This window comes from Mobula hypostoma, chromosome X1, assembly GCF_963921235.1.
Source record: "Mobula hypostoma chromosome X1, sMobHyp1.1, whole genome shotgun sequence".
Taxonomy (NCBI): Eukaryota; Metazoa; Chordata; class Chondrichthyes; order Myliobatiformes; family Myliobatidae; genus Mobula; species Mobula hypostoma.
This window is the reverse complement of record NC_086128.1, coordinates 26,387,141-26,413,490: the sequence shown is the minus strand read 5'-3', so window position 1 is coordinate 26,413,490 and position 26,350 is coordinate 26,387,141. Positions and strand designations below refer to the sequence as shown.

Sequence of the window (26,350 nt, the reverse complement as noted above, 5' to 3'; positions counted from 1 at the left end):
GAGGGAGTGGGAGGCAGGGAGGGAGTGAGGAGAGAGGGGGAGTGAGAGAGAGCTGGGGCCAGAGGGAGGGCATGAGAGAGGGTGAACGAGAGAGATAGAGAGGGAGCATTGCAGAGCACAAGGGAGAGAGAAAGAATGTTGGTGAGGGGGAGTGAGCAGGACAGAGGGATGGGTGAGACAGATAGAACGATAGAGGAAGAGGAGAAGAGAAGAAAAGTGAGGGAATGGAGAGAGTGGGGGAGACAGTGTGCAAGGCAGAGGGAGCGAGGGAGTGTGGGGTAGATAGGGAGCATGCAAAAGAGAGCACGGCGGTGAGAGTAGGAGAGAGAGAACAGGGAGACAGCTAACAGAGGAGAGAGAGAATGCAAGATAGAAAGGGACGGGGGAGCTAGGGAGCGCGAAACAGAGAGGGACCACATGAGCGCGAGTGGGGGTGGTGGAGGGAGATTAAGAGAGAGAGCGGGGGGAAGGGAGGGAGGGAGGGAGAGAGAGAGAAAGAGCACGCAAGAGAGAGAGGGAGAGAAAGTGAACACGAGACAGAGAGGGAGCAGAGAGACGGAGTGCAAGAGAGAGTGAGGGAGAGGGAACATGAAAGAGAATGAGGGAGAGGGAACACAAGAGAGAGGAAGGTGGAGGCAGATGAGGTGGGAGAGGGGGAGTGTGAGAGATAAAGTGAGAGAGAAGGAACACAAGAGTGAGAGGAACAGAGGAGAAAGAGGGAGCGCTAACGAGAGTGGTGGAGAGAGGCTGCGAGACAGAGAGAGGGAGCAAGAGAGGGATAGAGGGGGTGAGAGAGAGTGGGGTAAATAGGGAGCATGCAAGAGAGAATGGAGGAGAGCGAATGAGAGAGCAGGGAGAGTGAGCAAGAGAAAGAGCGAGCAGAGAAAGTGAATGTGAGACAGAGAGAGAGGGTTGAGAGAGAGGTAATGGGGGACAGAGGGAGCACGAGGAAGGGAGGGAGTGGGGAAAGAGGAAAAGTGGGAGAGACGGAAAACGCAAGAGAAAGTGTTATAGAGGGGAAGCGCAGGAGAGAGTATCAAAGAGAGGGGAAGGGGGAGAGGGATCGGGATACAGGCTGGGAGGGAGGAACTGGGGAAGAGAGCGTGAGAAGTGAGATGGGGGAAGAATAGGAGTAAGAGAGAGAGGTAGCAGAGTAAAGTGGAAACAGTGAGAGTTACAGGGAGAGAGAGGGAGAGCTAGAGGTAGAGGAAGCGGGGACAGAGGGAGCGCGAGGGAGAAGGAGAGAGCAGGGGACAGAGGGGACATGAGGGAGACAGAGAGTAAAAGAGTGAGAGAGGGAGCCAGAGAGAGTGCGTGGCGGCGGGGGGGGGGGGGGGCGGGGAGGAAAAGAGGGAGAGAGAGAGAGAGAGAGAGAAAGAGTGCACGGACGAGACAGCAATAGGGATAAAGAGCGGGGAGACAGCACGCAAGGGACTGAGAGTATGGAGGAGACGGAATGAGAGAGAGAGACAAAGAGAGAAAGTGGGGAGACAGAGAGAGAGAGAGAACAGGAAGACAGCAAGCCAGAGAGAGTGGGGAGACAGCAATGAGAGAGGGATAGAGAGAGCAGGGAGACAGTGAGTGAGGGAGAGAGAGATAGAGATAGAGATAGAGAGCAGGGGAGACAGAGCGGGACAGCGAGAGAGAGAGAGAGCAGGAGAGACAGAGAGCGGGATGGCGAGAGAGAAACGGCGGGGAGACAGTGAGAGAGTGAGTGAGAGACAGACAGACAGACACACACACACAGAGCCGGATTAAGCTAGTGCGGGGCCTGTAGCATATGTTATAAAGGGGCCCTAAATTTTAAAAATGCACATAAGTATTAAAACATAAATTATTTACTTGCAAAGTAATTCATTTTTTTCCATTTGCTATACGGCCAGATAATATGACAAATGCCTGACACTTCAGTAATAGTATTATTTACTTGTGGGTATCAATTTCAAATGTCAAAAGTAACAAAACTACAATTTAAAAGTTACATTTTCTAGATTAAGCATGAGCAAATTTGTTGATGATACTGGAAATGTCTATTTCACGCAGAAGTTCATGTTCAATGCTCATTAGAGTGAGATTGTTAATCCTTTTCAGTTTTGAAAATGAGCGTTCTCCACACAGTTGGTAACCATGAGTGACAAATAGATGCGCAACTAGACCCCGGCCGGTGTTGCAGCCTTTACACGAAGTGCAGCTCCCAATCTCCGGCCTCTCCCCAGACCGCTCCGAGCGCCCACTGACACTGATTGACTGCGTGTGTGTCTGAGGACGGGTTGTTACCGGGAGCTGGAGCTGTCAGTCTCAGTTTGTTCTCAGAATCAAAGGAAGATCTCCGAAATTCAAAGTGCAAAGTAAATTTTCTTATCAGAATGAAACTGGCTTCACAGCTTTTAGGAAATGCATTGTTATGAACTCAATCCACAGTACTTTGTCAAAGAACAGAAGACTGATGGCTGAAGTCATTTATTTAAGTGTAAATGAATCGTCTACCCAAAACTCACTCAGACAGTGGTGAGAATACAGTGAGAATGCCGATTTCACCAGACTGCAGCTTGCAAGCATTTAGTACGGGTGGGGCCCGTAGCATATGCTACTAGGTTAATCCGGCCCTGAGAGAGATAGAGGGGAGACAGAGAGAGAAAAGGGAGACAGCGAGTGAAAGGAGAGACAGCAAGTGAGATAGAGAAGAAGTGTGTGGGGAGACAGCGAGGGGGGTGGGGGAGAGCGAGCGAAAGAGAGTGTGGGGAGATAGCAAGTGAGAGAGTGAGCGAGTGTGGAGGAGAGAACAAGAGAAATAGTATGGGGGGAGACAGCGAGCGAGAGAGAGAGGGAGATAGGAGAGACAGCGAGTGAGGGACACAGCAGGCAGACAGCGAGAGAGAGAGCGCGCGAGAGAGGAGACAGCGAGAAAGAGTGAGCGTGGAGGAGTAAGCGAGGAGAGATGAGAGACAGCAGGAAGACAGCTAGAGAGTGAGAGCGGGAGGCGGGAAGAGAGGGGGAGGGGAGAGAGGGAGGGGGGAAGAGACCGACTGACTAGGGGAGGCGGGGATCAAGAGGAAGAGCGTGGGAGCCAGGGATCGAGAGACAGACCAGGGGTGACGGATGCGGGAATCGAGAAAGAGCGCGGGAGGCAGTGATTGAGAGACAGAGCGGGGGAGGCGAGGATCGGGAGAGAGCGCTGGGGTGGTGGGGATCGAGAAAGACAGCGGGGGAGACGGGGATCGGGAGAGAGAGCGTGAGATGGGGAGCGAGAGGAATGTAGAGAGAGCGCGGGAGGAGGGGGGCATCGGGAGTTAGATTGGTGGAGGGGAGGAGCTTGAGACAAACCGGTGGAGTCGGGGACGAGAGACAGAGCGGGGGAGACGTCGATCAAGAGACAGGGCAGTCGGGGATCAAGAGACGGGGCGGGAATCGGGTGACGGAACGGGCAAGAAATGGGGGGGAGAGGGGGGCAAACGCTAATCGAGAGACAGAGCACATCGAAGACGGGGATCGAAAGAGAGAACGGAGGAGATGGGGATCCAGAGACATACGGGGGACGATGGGGAGCTCGTGATAGAGCGGGGGTGACGGGGAGCGCAAGACAGATCGGCGGAGTCGGGGATCGAGATAAAGAGCGGGAGATTAGGATCAAGAGAGAGATCGGGGAAGGTGGGAATCGAGAGACCGAACGGGGAAGGCGGTGATCGAGAGACAAGAGCGAGGTGACAAGGAGCAATAAAGAGCGCACGGAAGACGGGGATCGAGAGAGCGAGGAAGTCTGGGAACGAGAAAGAGAGCCAGTGAGACGGGGAACGACAGAAAGAGTCTGGGACGGATTCTGCATGGAGGACGAGCTGTGGAGCAGGGAGGGAGGCATGGAAGGAGGGAAATAGAGACAGTCAGACACACGAAAAATCATTGCCCATTGTTTATCATCAGGTTCAAGCCAGATTCTTCCCTGTATTTATAATCCACTCTTGCAAGGTGGACCTTATAATCGACCTCGTTATGACATTGTACCTGATAGTGCAGTGCAGGCAGACATTCTCTGTAACTGTTATACTTTATTCTGCATTCTGTTATTGTTTTACCTTGTTCTACCTCAATACACTGTGTAAAGATCTGATCTGTAAAAGAATGAACCAATACCAATAAAACTGGCGCCATCAGAACACGAAACACACACACAGCACCCACCTCCAGAAAAGACAAACAGTGTATCGAACTGTGATTGCAAACATATGGCTGCCCCAGGGTGCCAGTAGTGGAAAAAGGAGACTTTGGGGCTGAGGCAGAAGGAAGGTTTGAGTGAGCTGATTTTTCGAGATCATGTCGATCTCTTTGAAGATGCACTAACCCTAGGGAAATGGAGGGTATACCATCAACCTCTTGAGCTGTAGATGCTGGAAAGATATATTAACTCCACCCAGGCAAGTGGGGAGTGTTCCATCACACTCCTGACCTGTAGACAGTGGAGCGGTAATGTGGTGGATGTGGAGTACATGGGCTAACTCCATCCAGGCAAGTGGGGAGTGTTCCATCACGTTCCTGACCTGTAGACGGTGGAGAGGTAATGTGGTGGATATGGAGTGTGTGGACTAACTCCACCCAGACAAATGGGGAGTGTTCCATCACTCTGCTGACCTGTAGATGGTTTGAGAGGTAATGTGGCGGATGCGGAGCGCATGGACTAACTCCACCTGGGCAAGTGGGGAGTGTTCCATCACACTCCTGACATGCAAAGAGCAGAGAGATCTTGAATTTTGGTATGAGGAAATGAATAACTCTGTGGAATTCCCAGCCTGTACAACTCTTGGAAAAGTTAAAGAATGAGCAGGGAGACATTAGATGCAAAAACATGTCTGATTTTATTTGTGTCCAGGGTTGTGAGACGTGGTGTCACACTCCCCAAAAAAATAGAGAAGATCTGTACAAAAGACGTATCACAAAAATCTACCAATCAATTAGAAAAAAAAATCTAGAGGTCTATCTGTTTAGAAAATGATAGGGGCTTGCATAGCCAAGCAATTCGGAAGTGTTGGGGCGAGATGTATGGACCTGTCGCTGGCAGTTGCGAAGACGGCAGCTGGAGTAATAAAGGATTCCCCACTGTGTGCAGGAGTTCACTCACCACCTCCACGACCCCCCACTTTGAACCATGAGTCCCATAGGCTCTGCTGCCTCACCAGCAACTGGCAGGGTTTGGGTGGATAGAAGCAGGATTAAGGCCACATTAAGCTGCTGTCTCTGCTGAGGAAAGGGTGGGTAGATCAGACTATGGGGGGGGTGAGAGAGAGAGGTGGCAATGGAGGGGGTCAGAGAGAGAAGGGTTCTAGACAGTGGTAGCTGATGGAGTGGGGGAAGAAGTGGGGGAAAAGGATGCAGGGAGAAGAGAAAATGTGAATGGAGTGTGAGGAGAGGACTTAGGAGTTGATGCCAAGAGGGAAGACTGCTGACACTGTTCAAGGGATTTGTCTAGACCTCTCATGCCTCCTACTCCCTCCCCTCAGAGGGCTGGAACACAGAACAGGGTACGTCCTCCCTCCGGAAAGGAGGGCTGCTGGCAGGATCCTTCCTGCCATCCCACAGAGGTACCCGATGCTGGAGGGCTGAAGGGCTGGTGGTCTGAGCTGGGCGTGGTTCCTCCACAACCCATCCCTGATCGTAGAATCCCATCTTCTAACTTGAGGTCAGATTGGTCAGCCTCGGCCATAAGTTATGGGTTGAAGGTCAGCCTCCCAGTGTCAGAGCAGTTTCTGGTGAATGATTTCCCAAGCCATCAGCTGTCTGAAGAATGGCATGTCCTTCTGTGGGGGAAGTGAGGGAGAGAGGTGTTAAGTGCAAGGGACAGAGGGTAGGAGGGACAAAATGGGGAAGGGTGATGTGTTGGTGTGGGGAGGGAGTAGGAAAGGTGGGGTGGGGGATTTATGTGACCCTGCCCCTTCCCTGCTCACCTGTGAGAAGCGGATTGGTCGGTCTCTGCTGATGTAATCGGCATATTTACAGGTGAACATCCCACAGTCACTCCCGTTCATTTGCTGGGGGATGTCCTAGCAGTTGGGGAGGGAAGGAGGGGAGACAGGGAGAGAGGATGAGTTGACAGCCAATTCTCCCGGTCTATCTTTTGAGTTATAGTCACACAGCACAGAACTGGTCCATGCTGATTGTGTAGCCCAGTGAACTGGTTCCATCTGCCTGTGTTTGGCCCTTTGCCCTCTAAACCTCTATCCGGCTACGTATCTAGATCGCTTTTAAAAGTTGCTAATGTGCCTGCCTCAACCACTGGTTCTGGCAGTTTCTTCAAATATGCACCACCCTTTGTGTGAAGAACCAAGGATAAAGATCATGTGCTTTTACCCTGTCTGTGCACCTTGTGATCTTATATACCTCCATCAGTTCTCTCTGCAATCTCCTACATTCCAGGAAAGATGTAAAGTCCTGGTCTACACAGCCAGTCCTTGTAACTCAGACCCCCAAGTCGAGGCAACATCCTGGTAAATCTTTTCTGCAATCTTTTTAGTTGAGTGACACCTTTCCTACGACAGGGTGACTCAAACTGTACACAATACTCCAAGTGTGGCCTCACTTGTAACTGACTTGCCTAACTGCAACACAACTCCTCGTGTACTCAGTGCCCTGACGGATGAAGTCCAGCATGTCACACACCTTCTGCAGCATTCTGTCTGCCTGGGATGCTGCTTTCAGTGAATGATGCACTTGTACTCCAAGACCCCTCTGTACCATGTCACTGCCATTCACTGTATAATCCCTACCCTGGTTTGCTCTCCCAACACCATACAACACCACCTATTTGTTTATAAACACAGTATTACAAAGATCCCAGCACTGAACCCTGTGGACCATCACTAGACAGAGGCTTCCAGTCCGAGAAATGACCATCACCCATCATCCTCTGCTTCCCTCCACTGAGACAATTATGAATCCAACCTGATATCTGTCCTTGGATCCCATGTGATCTAACCTTCCAGACTAGCCCACTATGAGGGACCACCAAAGATCAACTTTATTCATCATATACATTTACGTGCATTAGGAATTTACTGTAGTGTGTTGGTCAGGGGCACAACAAAAGGCAAAATTCAACAATATATACAGAATTATACACTCAGTGGTCATTTTATTAAGTATCTACTATACCTAATAAAGTGGCCACTGAATATCTGTATGTGGTTTTCTGCTGCTGTAGCCCATCCACCTCAAGGTTCGATGTGCTCTTCTGTTCAGAGATGCTCTTCTGCACACCACTGTTGTAATGTGTGGTTATTTGAGTTACTGTCGCCTTCCTTGTCAGCTTGAACCAGTCTGGCCATTCTCCTCTGACCTCTCTCATTAAGAAGGCGTTTTCGCTCACAGAACTGCCGCTCACTGGATTTTTTTTTTTATTTCTCGCACTATTCTCCATAAACCCTAGATATAGTTATGTGTGAAAATCCCAGGAGATCAGCAGTTTCTGAGATACTCAAACCACCTCATCTGGCACCAACAATCATTCCACGGTCAAAGTCACTTAGATCACAATTCTTCCTCATTCTGATGTTTGGTCTGAACAACTGAGCCTCTTGATCCCCTCTGCATGCTTTTATGCATTAAGTTGCTGCCACATGACTGGCTAATTAAATATTTGCAGGTGGCTACTGAGTGTATAAAATACAAAGTTAGAGATTAAAGTACAGATATAGTATAAAAATGCATAAATACCAGCATGCAGTTACAATATAAACTGCATTATAAAAAGTGGTTTACAGTGCAGTGGCATAGAAGGGAGTGGGGGAGCCACGATGGTTGCTCAGATTAACTGTCTAGGGGAAGAAAATGTGAAGTTTTTGTTTTTATAGCCCTATAGCGCTTTCCATAAGGGAGCTTTTGGAAAAGGCAGTTTGTAGGGTGGGTAGTGTCCACAATAATTTTTCATGCCTGCTTCTTTGCCCTGGAAACATACAAGACCTGCGGTGATGGCAGACCTTTTCTGCTGGCCTGACAAAGACCTTGCTAAAATCCATGCAGACAACATCCATTGCCATACCCTCAGCTACTCTCTTGCTTTCAAAGAACTTCAAGATTCATGACTCCCCACAAAGTTGTGCTAACTGTCCTGAATCAGACCCTGTCCCTCAGAATCTACTCCATCAACTTACCCAGAGATGAAGCAAAAATTTCTTCAAAGGCCTCTGTAATTTTCTCTTTAGCTTTCACAAGGTCAGAGAATGCACAAGATCAGGCCCTGGGGATTTATCTGTCTTAATATACTCTAAGTCCTCCAGTGCCTCCTCCCTCTTAATTTGTATGTAGAACAAGACATCACCACTCATTTCCCCCCATTCCCTAAGCTTCCATTGTTTTCTCCACAGTAATACTCATTAAAAATCTCTCCCTTTGGGTCCACACAGATGGCTATGCTGATCTTAAAGGGACCTATTCTCTCCCTAGTAACCCATTCACTCCTTGCCTTGCCTGATCCTTCTTATATCCTCTTTTTGCCCTCCTAGCTTCTCTCTTAAATGCCTCCTACACTTCTTGTAGTTATTCAAGGAGTTCATTAGTGCCTATTTGCTTATGAACAGTGCATGCGTTATCCTTTTCCTTAACCAGAGCCTCAATATCACTCATCAACCACAGGTTCTGTAAACCTGTCGGACTTACAGGAACATGCAGACCCTGAACTCTTACCATCACACATTCAAACTTGGTAGATGTTCCCTTCCCTGCAGACAATCTCACCCAATCAACTGCGGCAAAATCCCACCAAATGATTCCAAAATTTGCTCTGCCTCAGTTCAGGACCTTAAACTGTGAATGGGTCTCATCCTTCCTTGTAACCATCTTAAAACTAACTGATTATGGTCACCACACCCAAAGTACTTGTAAACAGACATTTTCACCACTTGCCCAACCTCATTCCCCAGCAGGAGGTCCTCTGTTGCAGCCTCCTTGGTATGTACCTCTATATATCAATCGAGGAAGCTTTCTTGGACACATTTCACACCCTTCATGACGTCCAAGCCTTCTGCACAATGGTCGGTCCAGCCAATATCTGTGGTTCATGTTGTATGGGTTGTTTGTTTGCCTTATTTGTTAATTGAATGTTTGACTATCTTTGTGGTGTGGGGTCCTTCATGAATTCTGTTCTGTTTCTTTGCTTTGTGGCTGCTTGCAAGAAGATTATTATCAAGGTTGAATATGGTATACATACTTTGATAATAAATATACTTTTCTTTGAATATCAGTTAAGTTAAATTTTCCCACTAAGTGAGTTGGTCGTAAGGAAGGCAAATGCAATGTTAGCATTCATTTTGAGAGGACTAGAATATAAAAGCAAGGATGTAAATGCTGAGGCTTGAAAGGCAGTGGTCAGACTGCACTTGCAGTATTGTGGGCAGTTTTGAGCTACATATCTAAGAACAATGTGCTGGCATTGGAGAGGCCAGAGGAGGTTTATGAGAATTGCCCCAGATATGAAAGGGTTAAAGTACGAAGAGCGTTTGATGACTCTGGGCCTGTGCTTGGTGGAGTTTAGAAGAACGTGGGGAGATCTCATTGAAACCTGTTGAATATTGAAAGCCTTAAATAGAGTGGACGTTTCCAACAGTGAAGGACCAGAGAGCACAGCCTCTGAATAGGAGGACATCCATTTAGAACAGAGATGAGGAGGAATTTCTTTAGCTAGAGGGTGGTGAATCTGTGGAATTAATTGCAACAGACAGCTGTGGAGGTCAGGTCATTGAGAATATTGAGGATTGTTTTGATAGTTCTGAGCCTGTACTCACTGAAGTTTAAAAGAATGAGGGGGAAATTGCATTGAAACATATCATATATTGAAAGGACTTGTGGACATGGAGAGGATGTTTCCAATCATGGCAGAATCTAGATCCAAAGGCCACAGCCTCAGAATACAAGGGTGTCTCTTTGGAACAGAGATGAGGAGGAATTTCTTTAGCCAGAGAGTGGTAAATCTGTGGAATTTATTGCCAGACAGCTGTGGAGGCCAAGTCACTGAATACATTTAAAGCGGAGGTTGATAGGTCTTGATTAGTCAGGGCATCGAAGGTTATGGGGAGAAGGCAAGAGAATGGGGCTGAGAGGGATAATAAATCAGCCAAGATAGAATGGTGGAGCAGACTCAATGGGGCAAATGGCCTTATTCTTTTCCTATGTCTTATGATCTTACAGTCTAAAACTATCATATTATGTTTGCAACTAGCTGCAGTCATTCTACACACATGCTCCTCCAATTCTTGCCGAATCTTTGGGGAGACTATAACACAATCCCATCAGAGTGACCCTCCCCTTCCCGTCTCCAAGTTCCGTCATGGATCATCATTATGTCTGCATTCATCAAGAAGGCAACTTCCTCCTCCTCTCCTGTCATGCCTATAGCGTCTGTACTCCGCAAATTTGAGCTGATTGTCCAGTCCTTTGCTCAGCCATGTTTCTGCTACAGATGTGATATCTCCCAGAGCCCACATCCAGAATTCATCTACTTTACCTGACAAGTTGCTTGCATTGAAATAAATGCAGGTTAAACCAGCGGTCTTTCCTCTTGCTATCCATTTTGACGACTAAACTTGCTCTTACTGGCTAGAGCATTATACATTGAACAACGAACATTTCAGCACAGTACAGGCCCTTCGGCACTTACACTACAATGGACTTCGTGTATTTTTGTTCTAATCGTGTTCCTTTTTGTAAACACTGTGTATAATTTATGTTTAAGTGGTGCATATTTGGAATGAGCTGCCAGAAACAGTAGTTGAACACAGAACATTGAACATTATAGCACAGTACAGGCCCCGCAGCCCACAGTGCTGTGCCAACCTTTTAATCTACTCCAAGATCAATCCAACCCTTCCCTCTTACATAGCCCTCTATTTTTCTATCATTTATGTGCCCCTAACTACCACCACCACCCCAGAACACCCTCCACAGGTCCCTCTCAGGACCACTCTCCCTCCCCTCTCCCAGACCACCCTCACCCTCTCCTACCTTCTCTCTCACTCCCCTCCTACACCTCTTGACCGACTCCCCAACCCTCCCCATGACCATCTCCCCCCCACACACTGTGCTTTACTCCTCCCTTCCTGCCTACCCACCTGGCTGCGTTTACTGCCCAGGACCCAACCACTGACGTCGAACTCCACCTTCCTCTTATCCAGACTCTCCTCCTTCAGGTAACGACTGTGGGGAGATGAGAGGAAGGGGTGTCATGTGCAGGTTAAAACCCCACCCATAGCACTCTAACCCCGCCGCACCAAGACTCTGCCCACCATGAACACCCACCCCTCACAATTCCCAGAAAGAACAGACCATCTGCAATGACCTCCATCTCTAACCCTCAGAGACACCACCTTGCTAGCCCTGCCCAGGAAAATCAGTGGACCTACTGTGGCCCATGCTTTCTCCAGACCCACCAAGTTCAGCCCATGGCCCGTTACCTGATCTGATCCATTCTCTAAAACTTCCCTTGCCCCGAAGCAATGCATCTTTCCAAGACCCCGCTCGCAGTACACCCACGCCTCTTCAGTAGTTGCACACCTATCATTAGCCTTGCCCCCTTCCCTAACCCATCCCCCTGCCCCTGCATCTTTGACTCTACCCACTTCCCTGACTGCACCCCATCTCTAATCACTCCCCTGCGTGAGCCGAGCTCCAACCACTCCTACCTTGACACCGCCCCACCATTACTGGAAGATACAGGTGCAGGATAACGTAATTGGGAGAAATGTACATAATTTACACCACTGACAATGAGTTGGGATTTCACTTTAAGAGGCTGGTCTGATGTGATGACGTTATTACATAAAACGCCTCACTACGAGAAATCTCTGCCGACAGTGCCAAACATTTCTATGTAGTAGTGTCGCTCAGTAATTCCACGGCTGCGAATTACACCCCACAGCTCCACCCCTCAAATTCAACTCCTTTTCACTCATTCCTACCTCCCATCATGGTCCCTCTTGACCTACATTCTGCCTCATTTGTTTTTGTCCGCCATGATGCACACCAACATCCCCCTTACAATGGTCCGTTCCCCATTTTGGAACGGGGAGAAAAGCCTCATCATAGATAAGAGGGATAAATCTGAACCTATTTTGGTAGATCACCTTAAACCAGCCCACCAAGATTTGGAGTACTCTGCTTCCATGCTGCTAATGTCACAACAGGACCACGAGCGTGTCAACCCTGCGGTTCCTCCACCCATGGACAACAGGAACAGAGCCGGGTGGCTCATTTGAGCTCCAGACAGACTCACAATGCCAGTTAGTGAATTTTGGCCGGGGGGGGGGGGGGCCCTGTGTAGGGTAACATAATTGGGAGAAATGTACATATATCACAACCACCGACATTAAGAAGCTGGTCTGACGTGATGATGCTTTCAGCGTGCTTTTGTTTTGGAGTTTATTAACATATGTTACAGCTTTCATTAAACATAAAACGCCTCACTTTGTTTTATTTGTGGAAACCTACGCAGGCACTGCCCATTTCTAGCGAATTTCACCCATTGCCCAGCTCACTTCCCTGAATATACTCCTCTCCATTCCCCACCCTAGCCCTATCCATAAGCCATTTTCAAACCCTCACCTTAACTTAGCTCCTCCCACATCCCTGACCATATACCTCACTATCCGTTGCCCAACCTTTCACCCCGCCCCATCTGGTCCCAACCCTGACTCTAATCTTTTCCTCCCCTAAACACACCCTCTCTATCCCCTCCCCATAACCTGGCCCCACGCCCCAGTCCTGGTCCTGCCCCCTCCTGTCCCAAGACTTACAGCAATAGTCTGCAGGCCTCATCGTTGCTCCCTCCCATGGAATCGTAGTAGAAAATGTTCTTCTTCCTGAAGTCCACCACCTGGTCAACAGGCAGCAGCAGGTCAGTGTGCATGCTTATATACTCTAGGGATGGTAGGGGAAGGGTGGAAGGCCATCCACATCCTGTTACACTGGGGTGGGGGTACTGGGAGAGGGAGGGGTAGGATTGGGGGTCAAAGGGGATGTTTGGGTGTTGTACTGCAGAAGGGGGGCAGGATTGGGGCTGGAGGAGGAGGAGGGCAAGTCCTTAACATCCTGTCATACTGAGGATGGGGAAGGGAGAAGCATTTGAGTGGAGGGGGGTGTAAGAGGGGAGGAGAGCAGGTGCTGGAGAGCATGGGTTAGACTGGGACTGGGGGCGGGGGGGGTAGGCTTGTGAGGTGGTGAGGGATAGACATCAGGCACCAGTGCAGGGCCAGGAGAATCTAATGGAGGGAGCAGGGAGGGATGGAAGTCTTACAGGGGGAGAATTGTACATGAGGCAGACACTCACAGCCAGGCACCAGTGCACGCCTAGGTGAACTGGGATCAGCAGCACATCCATGGCGAAGATGTTGACCCTCTTGGTCCAGCGCTTCACAGCGGTGTAACCATCACTCTTCAGCTTGGGGAAGAAGAAGGTGTTGAAGGCGTGGAGCGAGGGCAGTGAGGGTGAGAGGCTGCGTTCCACCAACAGGTTCATGTAGAAGTTAATCACCTACCCGGGAAGTTAGAGACAGAATCAGATGCACATCAGCTCTAGCACAGCTTGCAGGCAATTATTTCCTACAAGGTGAAACCTAACATCATGAGTGGTTGTGATGGTCACTCCCAGATGAGCTCAATGTCTATTATGCACGCTTTGAAAGGGAGAATAAAACTACATCTGTGTGAATCTTTGTAGCATCTGGTGACCCTGTGATCTCTGTCTCAGAAGGCAACAACAGAGTATCTTTCAAGAGGGTGAATCAACTGCTGCCCAGCAAGGACCTGAACCCGCTGCAATTTGCCTATCTCTATAATAGGTCTACAGCGGATGCAATCTCACTGGCTCGCCACTCTGTCTTGGATCACCTGGACAATAGTAATACCTATGTCAGGCTGTTGTTTATTGACAGCAGTTCAGTGTTCAACACAACACAACAAGCTCCAAAACCTGGGCAAGTGCAACTGGATCCTTGACTTCCTCACTGGGAGACCACAGACTATGTGGATTAGAAATAACATCTCCTCCTCGCTGACAATCAATACTGGCGCACCTCAAGGATGTACGCTTAGCCCTGTGCTCTATTCTCTCCACACCCTTGACTGTGTGGCTAAGCACAGCTCAAATGCCATCTATAAATTTGCCTAACAGCACAACAATTGTAACAGCATTTCAGATGGTGACGAGGAGGCGTACAGGAGTGAGATACGTCAACTGGCTGAGTGGTGTCACAGCCATAACCTTGCACTCAACATCAGTAACACCAAGGAATTGATTATGGATTTCAGGAAGGTGAAGTTGAGGGAACACACACCAGTCCTCAGGGTGAGCAGTTTCGTTCCTGGGTGTCAACATCTCCAAGGACCTATCCTGGGCCCAGTTAAGAGTTAAAAATACACGTGGACTAAGAAGTTAACTGTCCTGTGCTATCACCAGTGGGATCATCAGTTGATCTGCCACCTGTCTTCAGGAGTTTCGGCCCGCTCATGATCAAGACTCCCTCGAGGTGGTGGGCCAGCAGTGCTAAAGCACCACCTCCCACTGGTGAGCTTAAAAACTTGGCATCTGCCTCTATCAGAGTTGTTGGTCACTTCCATCCAACATATTGATACAATTACAAAGGCGGCACAACAGCTGCTATATTTCACTGGGAGTTTGAGGAGAATTGGCATGTCACCAGACACTTGCATGTTTCTACAGATGTACAACGGAGAGCATTCTAACCAGATACATCACTATCTGTTATGGAGGGGCCACTGCACAGGATTCAAAAAGGCTGCAGAGTTGTAAGCTCAGCCAGCTCCATCGTGGGCACTAGCCTCCTCACCATCGAGGAAACCCTCAAAAGGTGATACCTCAGAAAGGCGTCATTCATCATTAAGGACGCCCATCACCCAGGACATGCTGTCTTCTCATTGTCACCATCAGTTTTTCCCTTCACTTTTTGCACTATATATTTAATTTACTTTACTAATATTCAAATACACTTATTGTAACTTATAGTTTGTATTAACATGTAGAGCAATGTACTAGTGCTGCAAAACAAATTTCATATACCAGTGATATTACACCTGATTCTGATTACATAAAAAATGCACCCACACTCACCACCTCTCCCTCTCCCACAGCGCAGCGGGTAGAGTTACCTCGTCGTTGAGCCAGTTGAGGTGGTTGAGAGTCTGTATGTCCTTGCGGGTGATGGTGAGACGGAAGGCTTCACTCAGTACCTCATCAGCATTCCCTGGCTGGAAAGCTCGGTCAACCTCCTCCTGCATCTCCTGCCGACTCGTGCAGAGTTAGAGGCAGAGTGAGAAGGGGCCGTAGAGAGGGAGAGACTGAACGGAGGGGGGCAAGGGGCCGGAGCGAGCTAGAGAGGCGGGGGGGGGAGAGAGAGAGGGGGGGAGAGAGAGAGAGGCGGGGGGAGGGAGAGGGAGAGGCGGGGGGAGGGAGAGAGAGAGGCGGGGGGAGGGAGAGAGAGAGGCGGGGGGAGGGAGAGAGAGAGGCGGGGGGAGGGAGAGAGAGAGGCGGGGGGAGGGAGAGAGAGAGGCGGGGGGAGAGAGAGAGAGGCGGGGGAGAGAGAGAGAGGCGGGGGAGAGAGAGAGAGGCGGGGGAGAGAGAGAGAGGCGGGGAGAGAGAGAGAGAGGCGGGGGGAGAGAGAGAGAGGCGGGGGGAGAGAGAGAGAGGCGGGGGGAGAGAGAGAGAGGCGGGGAGAGAGAGAGAGAGGCGGGGAGAGAGAGAGAGAGGCGGGGAGAGAGAGAGAGAGGCGGGGGAGAGAGAGAGAGGCGGGGGAGAGAGAGAGAGGCGGGGGAGAGAGAGAGAGGCGGGGGGAGAGAGAGAGAGGCGGGGGGAGAGAGAGAGAGGCGGGGGGAGAGAGAGAGAGGCGGGGGAGAGAGAGAGAGGCGGGGGAGAGAGAGAGGCGGGGGAGAGAGAGAGAGAGGCGGGGGGAGAGAGAGAGAGGCGGGGGGAGAGAGAGAGAGGCGGGGGGAGAGAGAGAGAGGCGGGGGGAGAGAGAGAGAGGCGGGGGAGAGAGAGAGAGGCGGGGGAGAGAGAGAGAGGCGGGGGAGAGAGAGAGAGAGGCGGAGAGAGAGAGAGAGAGGCGGGGGAGAGAGAGAGAGGCGGGGGAGAGAGAGAGAGGCGGGGGAGAGAGAGAGAGGCGGGGGAGAGAGAGAGAGGCGGGGGAGAGAGAGAGAGGCGGGGGAGAGAGAGAGAGGCGGGGGAGAGAGAGAGAGGCGGGGGAGAGAGAGAGAGGCGGGGGAGAGAGAGAGAGGCGGGGGAGAGAGAGAGAGGCGGGGGGAGAGAGAGAGGCGGGGGGAGAGAGAGAGAGGCGGGGGGAGAGAGAGAGAGGCGGGGGAGAGAGAGAGAGAGGCGGAGAGAGAGAGAGAGAGGCGGGGGAGAGAGAGAGAGAGGCGGGGGAGAGAGAGAGAGAGGGGGGGGAGAGAGAGAGAGAGGCGGGGGAGAGAGAGAGAGAGGGGGGGGAGAGAGAGAGAGAGGCGGGGGAGAGAGAGAGAGAGGCGGGGGAGAGAGAGAGAGGTGGGGGGAGAGAGAGAGAGAGAGGCGGGGGGAGAGAGAGAGAGAGAGAGGCGGGGGGAGAGAGAGAGAGAGAGGCGGGGGGAGAGAGAGAGAGAGGCGGGGGAGAGAGAGAGAGAGGCGGGGGGAGAGAGAGAGAGGCGGGGGGAGAGAGAGAGAGAGAGGCGGGGGGGGAGAGAGAGAGAGAGGCGGGGGGAGAGAGAGAGAGAGGCGGGGGAGAGAGAGAGAGAGGCGGGGGAGAGAGAGAGAGAGGCGGGGGAGAGAGAGAGAGAGGCGGGGGAGAGAGAGAGGTGGGGGGAGAGAGAGAGAGAGAGAGGCGGGGGGAGAGAGAGAGAGAGGCGGGGGGAGAGAGAGAGAGAGAGGCGGGGGGAGAGAGAGAGAGAGGCGGGGGGAGAGAGAGAGAGAGGCGGGGGAGAGAGAGAGAGAGGCGGGGGGAGAGAGAGAGAGAGAGGCGGGGGGAGAGAGAGAGAGAGAGGCGGGGGGAGAGAGAGAGAGAGAGGCGGGGGGAGAGAGAGAGAGAGAGGCGGGGGAGAGAGAGAGAGAGGCGGGGGAGAGAGAGAGAGAGAGAGAGGCGGGGGGAGAGAGAGAGAGAGAGACAGGGGGAGAGAGAGAGAGAGAGGCGGGGGGGGAGGAATGTTGCAGAGGGAGCTTCACTCTGCATCACATTCCGGGCGTGTTTGATGGGATAGTGTGGGGGGAGCTTCACCGTGTCTGATGGGATGCCACCTCATACCTCTGTGAGCTGTGGAAGCTGCTCCTCCTCCTCCTCCTCCTGCTGCTCCTCTTCTGCCCTGACTACACGTTCCTCGCCCTCCAGCTCCCGGTGAGATATATCGGCAATTGGCACCTCCTCCACCAGAGGCACGGTCAGTCGGAGCTGACTAGGAGACCTGGCTGTGAGTATCTCACTCTCCTGCAACCTCTGCAGGACAGGCACAGGCAGGTCAGTTACACGCAGCAGAGCACCCACACTTCCTGCTTCCCACACAACCCAGGGAACCAAGCTAAACCAATCCCCTCAGCCTGTAAACTATCCACACCTCTCCATTCCCTCTCAGTGTGAAAGGAGTGAATCAGTCATACACTGGAACTGTCCGCTATTGTAATGGGGGGGGGGGGGGAGGAGAGAGAGACAGGGAGACAGAGTTGGGAAGGTGGGGGGGGTCACACCAGGAGGACTACATTCACTTTTCATCACCCCATTACAGGAAGAGTGCTGAGGCTTTAGAGAAGGTGCAGAACAGATACACCAGGATTCTGCCTAGATTAGAGAGCATGAACGATGAGGAAACATTGGACAAACTCAGGTTGTTTGCTCTGAAGTGGGAGAGGCTGAGTGGAAACTTGAGAGAGCTTTATATGATTGTGAGGGCATAGATAGACAGCAAGTATCTTTCTCCCCAATGGTCATCCAACTATAGGAACGATGGGATTGAGCTGGAGATTCAGGAGGATGCTGCTGGGACTGGATGGCTTGAGTTATAAGGAGAGACTCGACAGGCTGGGACTATTTTCCCTGTAGAGTGAGGCTGAGGGGTGAAATGACAAAGGTTTATAAAGCCATGAGATGTGTAGATAAGGAGGCTAGTCATAAGTCCTTTTTTCGCCCTGGGTAGGGGGGTCCAATACTGGAGAGCATAGGTTTAAGGTGAGGGAAGAGATTTAAAGGAAACGTGGGGCAACATTTTCACCCAGAGGGTGGTGGGTGTATGGAATGAGCTGCCAGAGGAAGTAGTTGAGGCAGGAACGTTAACACTTAAAGGATACTTGGACAGGTACATGGATAGGAAAGATGTAGAAGGATATGGGTTATACGTGGGCAAATAACACTAACGCGTGAGAACATTGGTCAGCATGCAGCAGGGACTAAAGAGCAAAGCTCCAGAGAGTAGAAGAACAAAGAGATGGTCGCAGGAGGCAGAGGAGCAGTATGGGATTACTTCAAGTCAGTGGACTGGGCCTTCATAAAAACAGTTGTAGATGAGTGCGTCCCCACAAAGTCATCCAGTCTTCCCCTACAGAAGCCCTGGATGAACCATGAGATCTTTAATCTGCCAAGAGCCAGATCAGGGTTCACCAGGAAAGTTACAAGAAGTGTAGGTATGATCTTGGGAAAGCCACTTCATGAGCAAAATGGCAATTCCAGACTAAACTTGAATCAACAAAGGATGCTTGACAGTTGTGGCAGGGCTTGAATACCTTCACCTCTCATAAAGTTAAATCAAGCGACAGAGGAGACAGCAGGGCTTCGCATCCAAATGAGTCCAATGCCTTTTATGCTCACTTTGACAGTCAAAACATGGAGGAACCATCATGAACTCCTGTAGTCCCCGATGATCCTGTGATTTCAGTCTCTGCGGCCGACATGCAAGCAGCCTTCAAGTGGGTGAACCCACAAAAAGCATGTGGCCCTGACGGGGTACCAGGCCAAGTACTAAAGACCTGTACTGATCAACTGGCTGGAATGTTCACTGAGATCTTTAACCTCTCACTTCATCCAGTAGCACCTACATCCACAGTGATGAAATGTTTTGAGAGGTTGGTAATGAAACATATCAACTCTGGCCTGAGAGGTGACTTGGATCTGCTCCAATTTGCCTACTGGAACAACAGGTCCACAGCAGATGGCATCTCACCGGCTCTTCACCCAACCCTGGAACATCTGGACAGCAAAGATGCATACATCAGGATGCTCTCTATTGACTATTGACATTCAATACCATTATCTCCTCAAAACTAATCAATAGACTTCAAGACCCAGGCTTCAATACCTCCTTGTGCAATTGGATCCTCGATTTCCTCACTTGCATATCCCAGTCAGTTTGGATTGGCAACATCTCCATCACCATAGGTGCACCACAAACAAGGCTGTGCTTAGCCCCCTGTTCTACTTGCTTTACACTTACGACTGTGTGGCCAAACACAGCTCCAATGCCATATTTAAGTTTGCTGACAACACCACTGTCACAGCCAGAATCAAAGGTGGTGACGAATCAGCATATAGGAAGGAGATTGAAAATCTGGCTGAGTGCTGCCATAACAATAATCTCTTATTCAATGTCAGGAAGACCAAGGAGCTGATCATTGACTTCAGAAGGAAACCAGAGGTCCATGAGCCAGTCCACATCGGGGAATCAGAAGTAGAGAGGGTCAGCAACTTTAAATTCCTCGGTGTTATCCTATCAGAAGACCAGTCCTGGGCCCAGCACGTAAGTGCAACTACAAAGTAAGTGCAGCAGCACCTCTATTCCTGAGGAGATCCAGCATGACATCTAAAACTCTGACAAACTTCTATAGATGTGTAGTGGAGAATATATTGACTGGCTGCATCACAGCCTGGTATGGAAATACCAATGCCCTCCCCACCATTGAGTACATCTACACTAAGCTTTGTTGCAGGAAAGCAGCATCCATTATCAAGGTCTCCCACCACCCAGGTCATGCTCTCTCTTGCTGCTGCCATCAGGAAGGCGGTACAGGCACCTCAGGTTCCACAGCACCAGTTTCAGGAACAGTTATTACCCTTCAACCATCAGGCTCTTGAACGAAAGGGGCTAACATCACACAACCTCACTTGCCCATCATTGAAATGTTCCCACAAACGATGGACTCACTTTCAAGGACTCTTCATCTCATGTTCTCCACATTTACTGCTTATTTATTATTATTTTTGTATTTGCAGTTCGTTTATTTTGCATACTGGTTTAATATCCAAGTTGGTGAGGTCTTTCATTGATTCTATAGTGGTTATTATTCTATTTTGGATTTATTGAGTATGTCCACAAGAAAATGAATCTCAGGGTGTATATGGTGACATGTACTTTGATAATAAATTTACTTTAAACTTTGAATATATCAGCTTTGGGGGGAGAAAACAGAATGGGCAAAGTGACCTAATTCTGCTTCGGTATCTTATCCGTCTTATCTGGGTCAGCATGAACATGGCAGGCCAAAGAGCACTGTTCTGTGTTGTATATTGTAACAGTGTTGATATACAGCAGGATCCTGGTGCTCCCTAAAAGTGGTCACAAAGGTTGAAAGGGTAGTAAAGAAAGTGACCTTGCTTTTATAAGTTGAGGCGTTGAGTTCAAGAGTCAGAAGTTATGTTGCAGATCATACCTTCCACAGAAAAGATCCCAATGATCCACAAATCTGAAACCCTGCCTACTGCACCAATTCTTACAGGAAGAATGTGGAGGCTTTGGGAAGGGTGCAGAAGACGTTTACCAGGATGCTGCCTGGATTACAGGTACGGGCTATAAGAAGAGGTTGGCCAAACCTGTGTTGTTTTCTCTGGAGCAGCGGAGGCTGAGTGGACACCTGATAGAGCTTCATAAGATTATAAGGCATTGATAGCATCAAAAGCAGGTATCTTTTTCCAAGGGTCAAAAAGTCTAATACTACATTGTACAGTTGGTATCTTTCTCCCCCAGGATAGATATGTCTAATTCCAGAGGGCATGCATTTAAGGTGCGAAGGGGGTAAGTTTAAAGGAGATGTGAGGGGCATTATTTTTAACACAGAAGGTGGAGGGTGCCTGGAATGAGCTTCCAGGGGTGGTAGTAGAGGCAGATACAACAGAAGCATTTAAGAGGCTCTTAGATGGACACATGGATGTGCAGGGAATGGAGACCTCGCGCCCTCTCCTGCCTCGGTTCGACATAGACCTCAATCCCTTGACTTTCCCAATATTCATCCACCTCCACCCCCAACACATTCAATGTTCTGGCTCCACCCCCACAAGAATTCCAGAGATACCCCTCCCTCAGAGAGATAAATGTTCTTACACACCTATTAACTGACCTCCCTCTCCATCCTTACAACTGTGTCCCCTCATGCGAGACTCTCCCATATCTCCACATCTCTCCTCTCATATTCCCTCAGGGTTATCCTGAACTCTACAGCATACAAACACAAACTGTCCAGCCCCTCCTGGTGGGACAGCCTCTGATCCCAGGAATTGCATATACTCGCTGGAGTTTAGAAGAATGAGGGAGGATCTTACTGAAATGTATCAAATATTGAAAGGCCTAGATAGAGTATATGTGGAGAGGATATTTCCAGTACTGGAGGAGGGGGGAGTCTAGGACCAGAAGATACAGCCTCAGAATTAGAAAGATGTCCCTTTAGAATGGCCTAATTTTGCTTCTATGTCTCATGCTCTTAGGGATTATCTTGGCGAATCCCTGCAGAAGCTGAGATATTTGAATAAGGTCACCCCTCCTTCACCCAAATCCATGGGACCCAGATTCAAACCGTCAAAATCCACTTGACGAGACAAGCTTTTTATCCCTCGTTTTCCCTGGGGTGTTGGGAGGGGAGGTGGTGTGGTGTGGTGTGGAAGAGATGGGAGGGGTATACCTGCTGTCGGAGGCGATCTGCCAGGGCTTCCTGCTCCTCGATGCGTCTCCGTCTTTCCCTGGCTCGGGAATCGTACATACTGGTACTGGAGGAGAGATAATTCAGGGGCGAGGGGTTGAGTGGGGAGAGGTGAGGTAAGGGGCAGGAAGATGGAGGAGAGGGAAGGGAGAAGAGCAGGAAGGAGACTAGATAAGACATTGAAATGCATGCAGAAATCCAAAGTTCCCATCCCTCCCCACCCTGGGTAAGCAGAGTAAGTACAAACGACTACTACTCTGGGGGGGGTTGGGGATCATGGTGACGGAGAATGGGGTGACCAGCAGCAATACCTCCCCACATGTGAAGTGCAAGAAGAGACTCACAGTTCCCGAATCCAAAGCACAGCATCAAACTTCGGCATCCTGTGAAAATAGAGGGAAGCAGTGTGCGAGTATGACAGAATGAGAGACAAACAGACAAGAAACAGGGATGGGTACGGAAACACCATCACACACTCCCAGGGTCAGACACAGAGTGAATCTCCCTCCACACCATCCCATCACACACTCCCAGGGTCAGACACAGAGTGAATCTCCCTCCACACCGTCCCATCACACACTCCCAGGGTCAGACACAGAGTGAATCTCCCTCCACACTGTCCCATCACACACTCCCGGGGTCAAACACAGAGTGAATCTCCCTCCACACTGTCCCATCACACACTCCCAGTGTCAGACACAGAGTGAATCTCCCTCCACACCATCCCATCACACACTCCCGTGGTCAGACACAGAGTGAATCTCCCTCCACACTGTCCCATCACACACTCCCGGGGTCAGACACAGAGTGAATCTCCCTCCACACTGTCCCATCACACACACCCAGGGTCAGACACAGAGTGAATCTCCCTCCACACAGTCCCATCACAGACTCCCGGGGTCAGACACAGAGTGAATCTCCCTCCACACCGTCCCATCACACACTCCCAGGGTCAGACACAGAGTGAATCTCCCTCCACACTGTCCTATCACCCACTCCTAGGGTCAGACACACAGTGAATCTCCCTCCACACTGTCCCATCACACATCCCAGCATCAGACACAGAGTGAAGCTCCCTCCACACTGTCCCATTACACAGTCCCAGCGTCAGAAACAGAGTGAATCTCCCTCCACACCGTCCCATCACACACTCCCAGGGTCAGACACAGAGTGAATCTCCCTCCACACCGTCCCATCACACACTCCCAGGGTCAGACACAGAGTGAATCTCCCTCCACACTGTCCTATCACCCACTCCCAGGGTCAGACACAGAGTGAATCTCCCTCCACACTGTCCCATCACACACTCCCAGCGTCAGACACAGAGTGAATCTCCCTCCACACTGTCCCATCACACACTCCCGGATTCAGACCCAGAGTGAATCTCCCTCCACACCTTCCCATCACACACTCCCGGGGTCAAACACAGAGTGAATCTCCCTCCACACTGTCCCATCACACACTCCCAGGGTCAGACACAGAGTGAATCTCCCTCCACACCGTCCCATCACACACTCCCAGGGTCAGACACAGAGTGAATCTCCCTCCACACTGTCCTATCACCCACTCCCGGGGTCAGACACAGAGTGAATCTCCCTCCACACTGTCCTATCACCCACTCGCAGGGTCAGACACAGAGTGAATCTCCCTCCACACCGTCCCATCACACACTCCCAGGGTCAGACACAGAGTGAATCTCCCTCCACACCGTCCCATCACACACTCCCAAGGTCAGACACAGAGTGAATCTCCCTCCACACTGTCCCATCACACACTCCCAGGGTCAGACACAGAGTGAATCTCCCTCCACACTGTCCTATCACCCACTTCCAGGGTCAGACACAGAGTGAATCTCCCTCCACACTGTCCCATCGCACACCTCCAGGGTCAGACACAGAGTGAATCTCCCTCCACACCGTCCCATCACACACTCCCAGGGTCAGACACAGAGTGAATCTTCCTCCACACTGTCCCATCACACTCTCCCAGGGTCAGACACAGAGTGAATCTCCCTCCACACTGTCCTATCACCCACTTCCAGGGTCAGACACAGAGTGAATCTCCCTCCACACTGTCCCATCACACACTCCCAGGGTCAGACACAGAATGAATCTCCCTCCACACCATCCCATCACGCACACCCAGGGCCAGACACAGAGTGAATCTCCCCCCCACACTGTCCTATCACCCACTCCCAGGGTTAGACACAGAGTGAAGCTCCCTCCACACCGTCCCATCACACACTCCCAGGATCAGACACAGAGTGAATCTCCCTCCACACCATTTCATCACACACTCCCAGGGTTAGACAGAGTGTGAATCTCCCTCCACACTGTCCTATCACCCACTTCCAGGGTCAGACACAGAGTGAATCTCCCTCCACACCGTCCCATCGCACACCTCCAGGGTCAGACACAGAGTGAAGCTCCCTCCACACTGTCCCATCACACACTCCCAGGGTCAGACACAGAATGAATCTCCCTCCACACCATCCCATCACACACACCCAGGGCCAGACACAGAGTGAATCTCCCTCCACACTGTCCCATCACACACTCCCAGGGTCAGACACAGAGTGAATCTCCCTCCACACTGTCCCATTACACACTCCCAGGGTCAGACACAGAATGAATCTCCCTCCACACCATCCCATCACACACACCCAGGGCCAGACACAGAGTGAATCTCCCTCCACACTGTCCCATCACACACTCCCAGGGTCAGACACAGAGTGAATCTCCCTCCACACTGTCCTATCACCCACTTCCAGGGTCAGACACAGAGTGAATCTCCCTCCACACCGTCCCATCGCACAGCTCCAGGGTCAGACACAGAGTGAAGCTCCCTCCACACTGTCCCATCACACACTCCCAGGGTCAGACACAGAATGAATCTCCCTCCACACCATCCCATCACACACACCCAGGGCCAGACACAGAGTGAATCTCCCTCCACACCGTCCCATCACACACTCCCAGGGTCAGACACAGAGTGAATCTTCCTCCACACTGTCCCATCACACACTCCCAGGGTCAGACACAGAGTGAATCTCCCCCCACACTGTCCTATCACCCACTCCCAGGGTCAGACACAGAGTGAAGCTCCCTCCACACCGTCCCATCACACACTCCCAGGATCAGACACAGAGTGAATCTCCCTCCACACCATTTCATCACACACTCCCAGGGTCAGACAGAGTGTGAATCTCCCTCCACACTGTCCTATCACCCACTTCCAGGGTCAGACACAGAGTGAATCTCCCTCCACACCGTCCCATCGCACACCTCCAGGGTCAGACACAGAGTGAAGCTCCCTCCACACTGTCCCATCACACACTCCCAGGGTCAGACACAGAATGAATCTCCCTCCACACCATCCCATCACACACACCCAGGGCCAGACACAGAGTGAATCTCCCTCGACACCGTCCCATCACACACTCCCAGGGTCAGACACAGAGTGAATCTCCCTCCACACTGTCCCATCACACACTCCCAGGGTCAGACACAGAGTGAATCTCCCTCCACACTGTCCTATCACCCACTCCCAGGGTCAGACACAGAGTGAAGCTCCCTCCACACCGGCCCATCACACACTCCCAGGGTCAGACACAGAGTGAATTTCCCTCCACACCATCCCATCACACACTCCCAGGGTCAGATACAGAGTGAATCTCCCTCCACACCGTCCCATCACACACTCCCAGGGTCAGACACAGAGTGAATCTCCCTCCACACCGTCCCATCACACACTCCCGGGGTCAAACACAGAGTGAATCTCCCTCCACACTGTCCCATCACACACTCCCAGGGTCAGACACAGAGTGAATCTCCCTCCACACCATCCCATCACACACTCCCAGGGTCAGACACAGAGTGAATCTCCCTCCACACTGTCCCATCACACACTCCCAGGGTCAGACACAGAGTGAATCTCCCTCCATACTGTCCTATCACCCACTCCCAGGGTCAGACACAGAGTGAAGCTCCCTCCACACCGTTCCATCACACACTCCCAGGGTCAGACACAGAGTAAATTTCCCTCCACACCATCCCATCACACACTCCCAGGGTCAGACACAGAGTGAATCTCCCCCCACACCGTCCCATCACACATTTCCGTGGTCAGACACAGAATGAATCTCCCTCCACACCATCCCATCACACACACCCAGGGTCAGACGCAGAGTGAATCTCCCTCCACACTGTCCCATCACACACTCCCAGGATCAGACACAGAGTGAATCTCCCTCCACACCATTTCATCACACACTCCCAGGGTCAGACACAGAGTGAATCTCCCTCCACACTGTCCCATCACACACCTCCAGGGTCAGACACAGAGTGAATCTCCCTCCACACTGTCCCATCACACACTCCCAGGGTCAGACACAGAGTGAATCTCCCTCCACACTGTCCTATCACCCACTCCCAGGGTCAGACACAGAGTGAA

General features: G+C 50.9%; 1 protein-coding gene across 1 annotated transcript in view; it reads right to left on the bottom strand.

Annotated features, from left to right (window-relative positions):
• Positions 1-3,978: 3,978 nt before the first annotated feature.
• The window catches only part of senp1 (SUMO specific peptidase 1), a 35,777-nt gene continuing 13,405 nt past the window's right edge, over positions 3,979-26,350 (bottom strand). The window contains exons 10-18 of the mRNA XM_063037029.1: positions 22,243-22,281; positions 21,881-21,965; positions 17,253-17,441; positions 15,139-15,270; positions 13,301-13,504; positions 12,768-12,847; positions 11,088-11,172; positions 5,934-6,029; positions 3,979-5,786 (exon numbers count right to left, since the gene is read on the bottom strand). Coding sequence (XP_062893099.1) covers positions 5,724-5,786; positions 5,934-6,029; positions 11,088-11,172; positions 12,768-12,847; positions 13,301-13,504; positions 15,139-15,270; positions 17,253-17,441; positions 21,881-21,965; positions 22,243-22,281 — 973 coding nt within the window. The 3' untranslated portion in view covers positions 3,979-5,723. The remainder of the gene's footprint in view (positions 5,787-5,933; positions 6,030-11,087; positions 11,173-12,767; positions 12,848-13,300; positions 13,505-15,138; positions 15,271-17,252; positions 17,442-21,880; positions 21,966-22,242; positions 22,282-26,350) is intronic.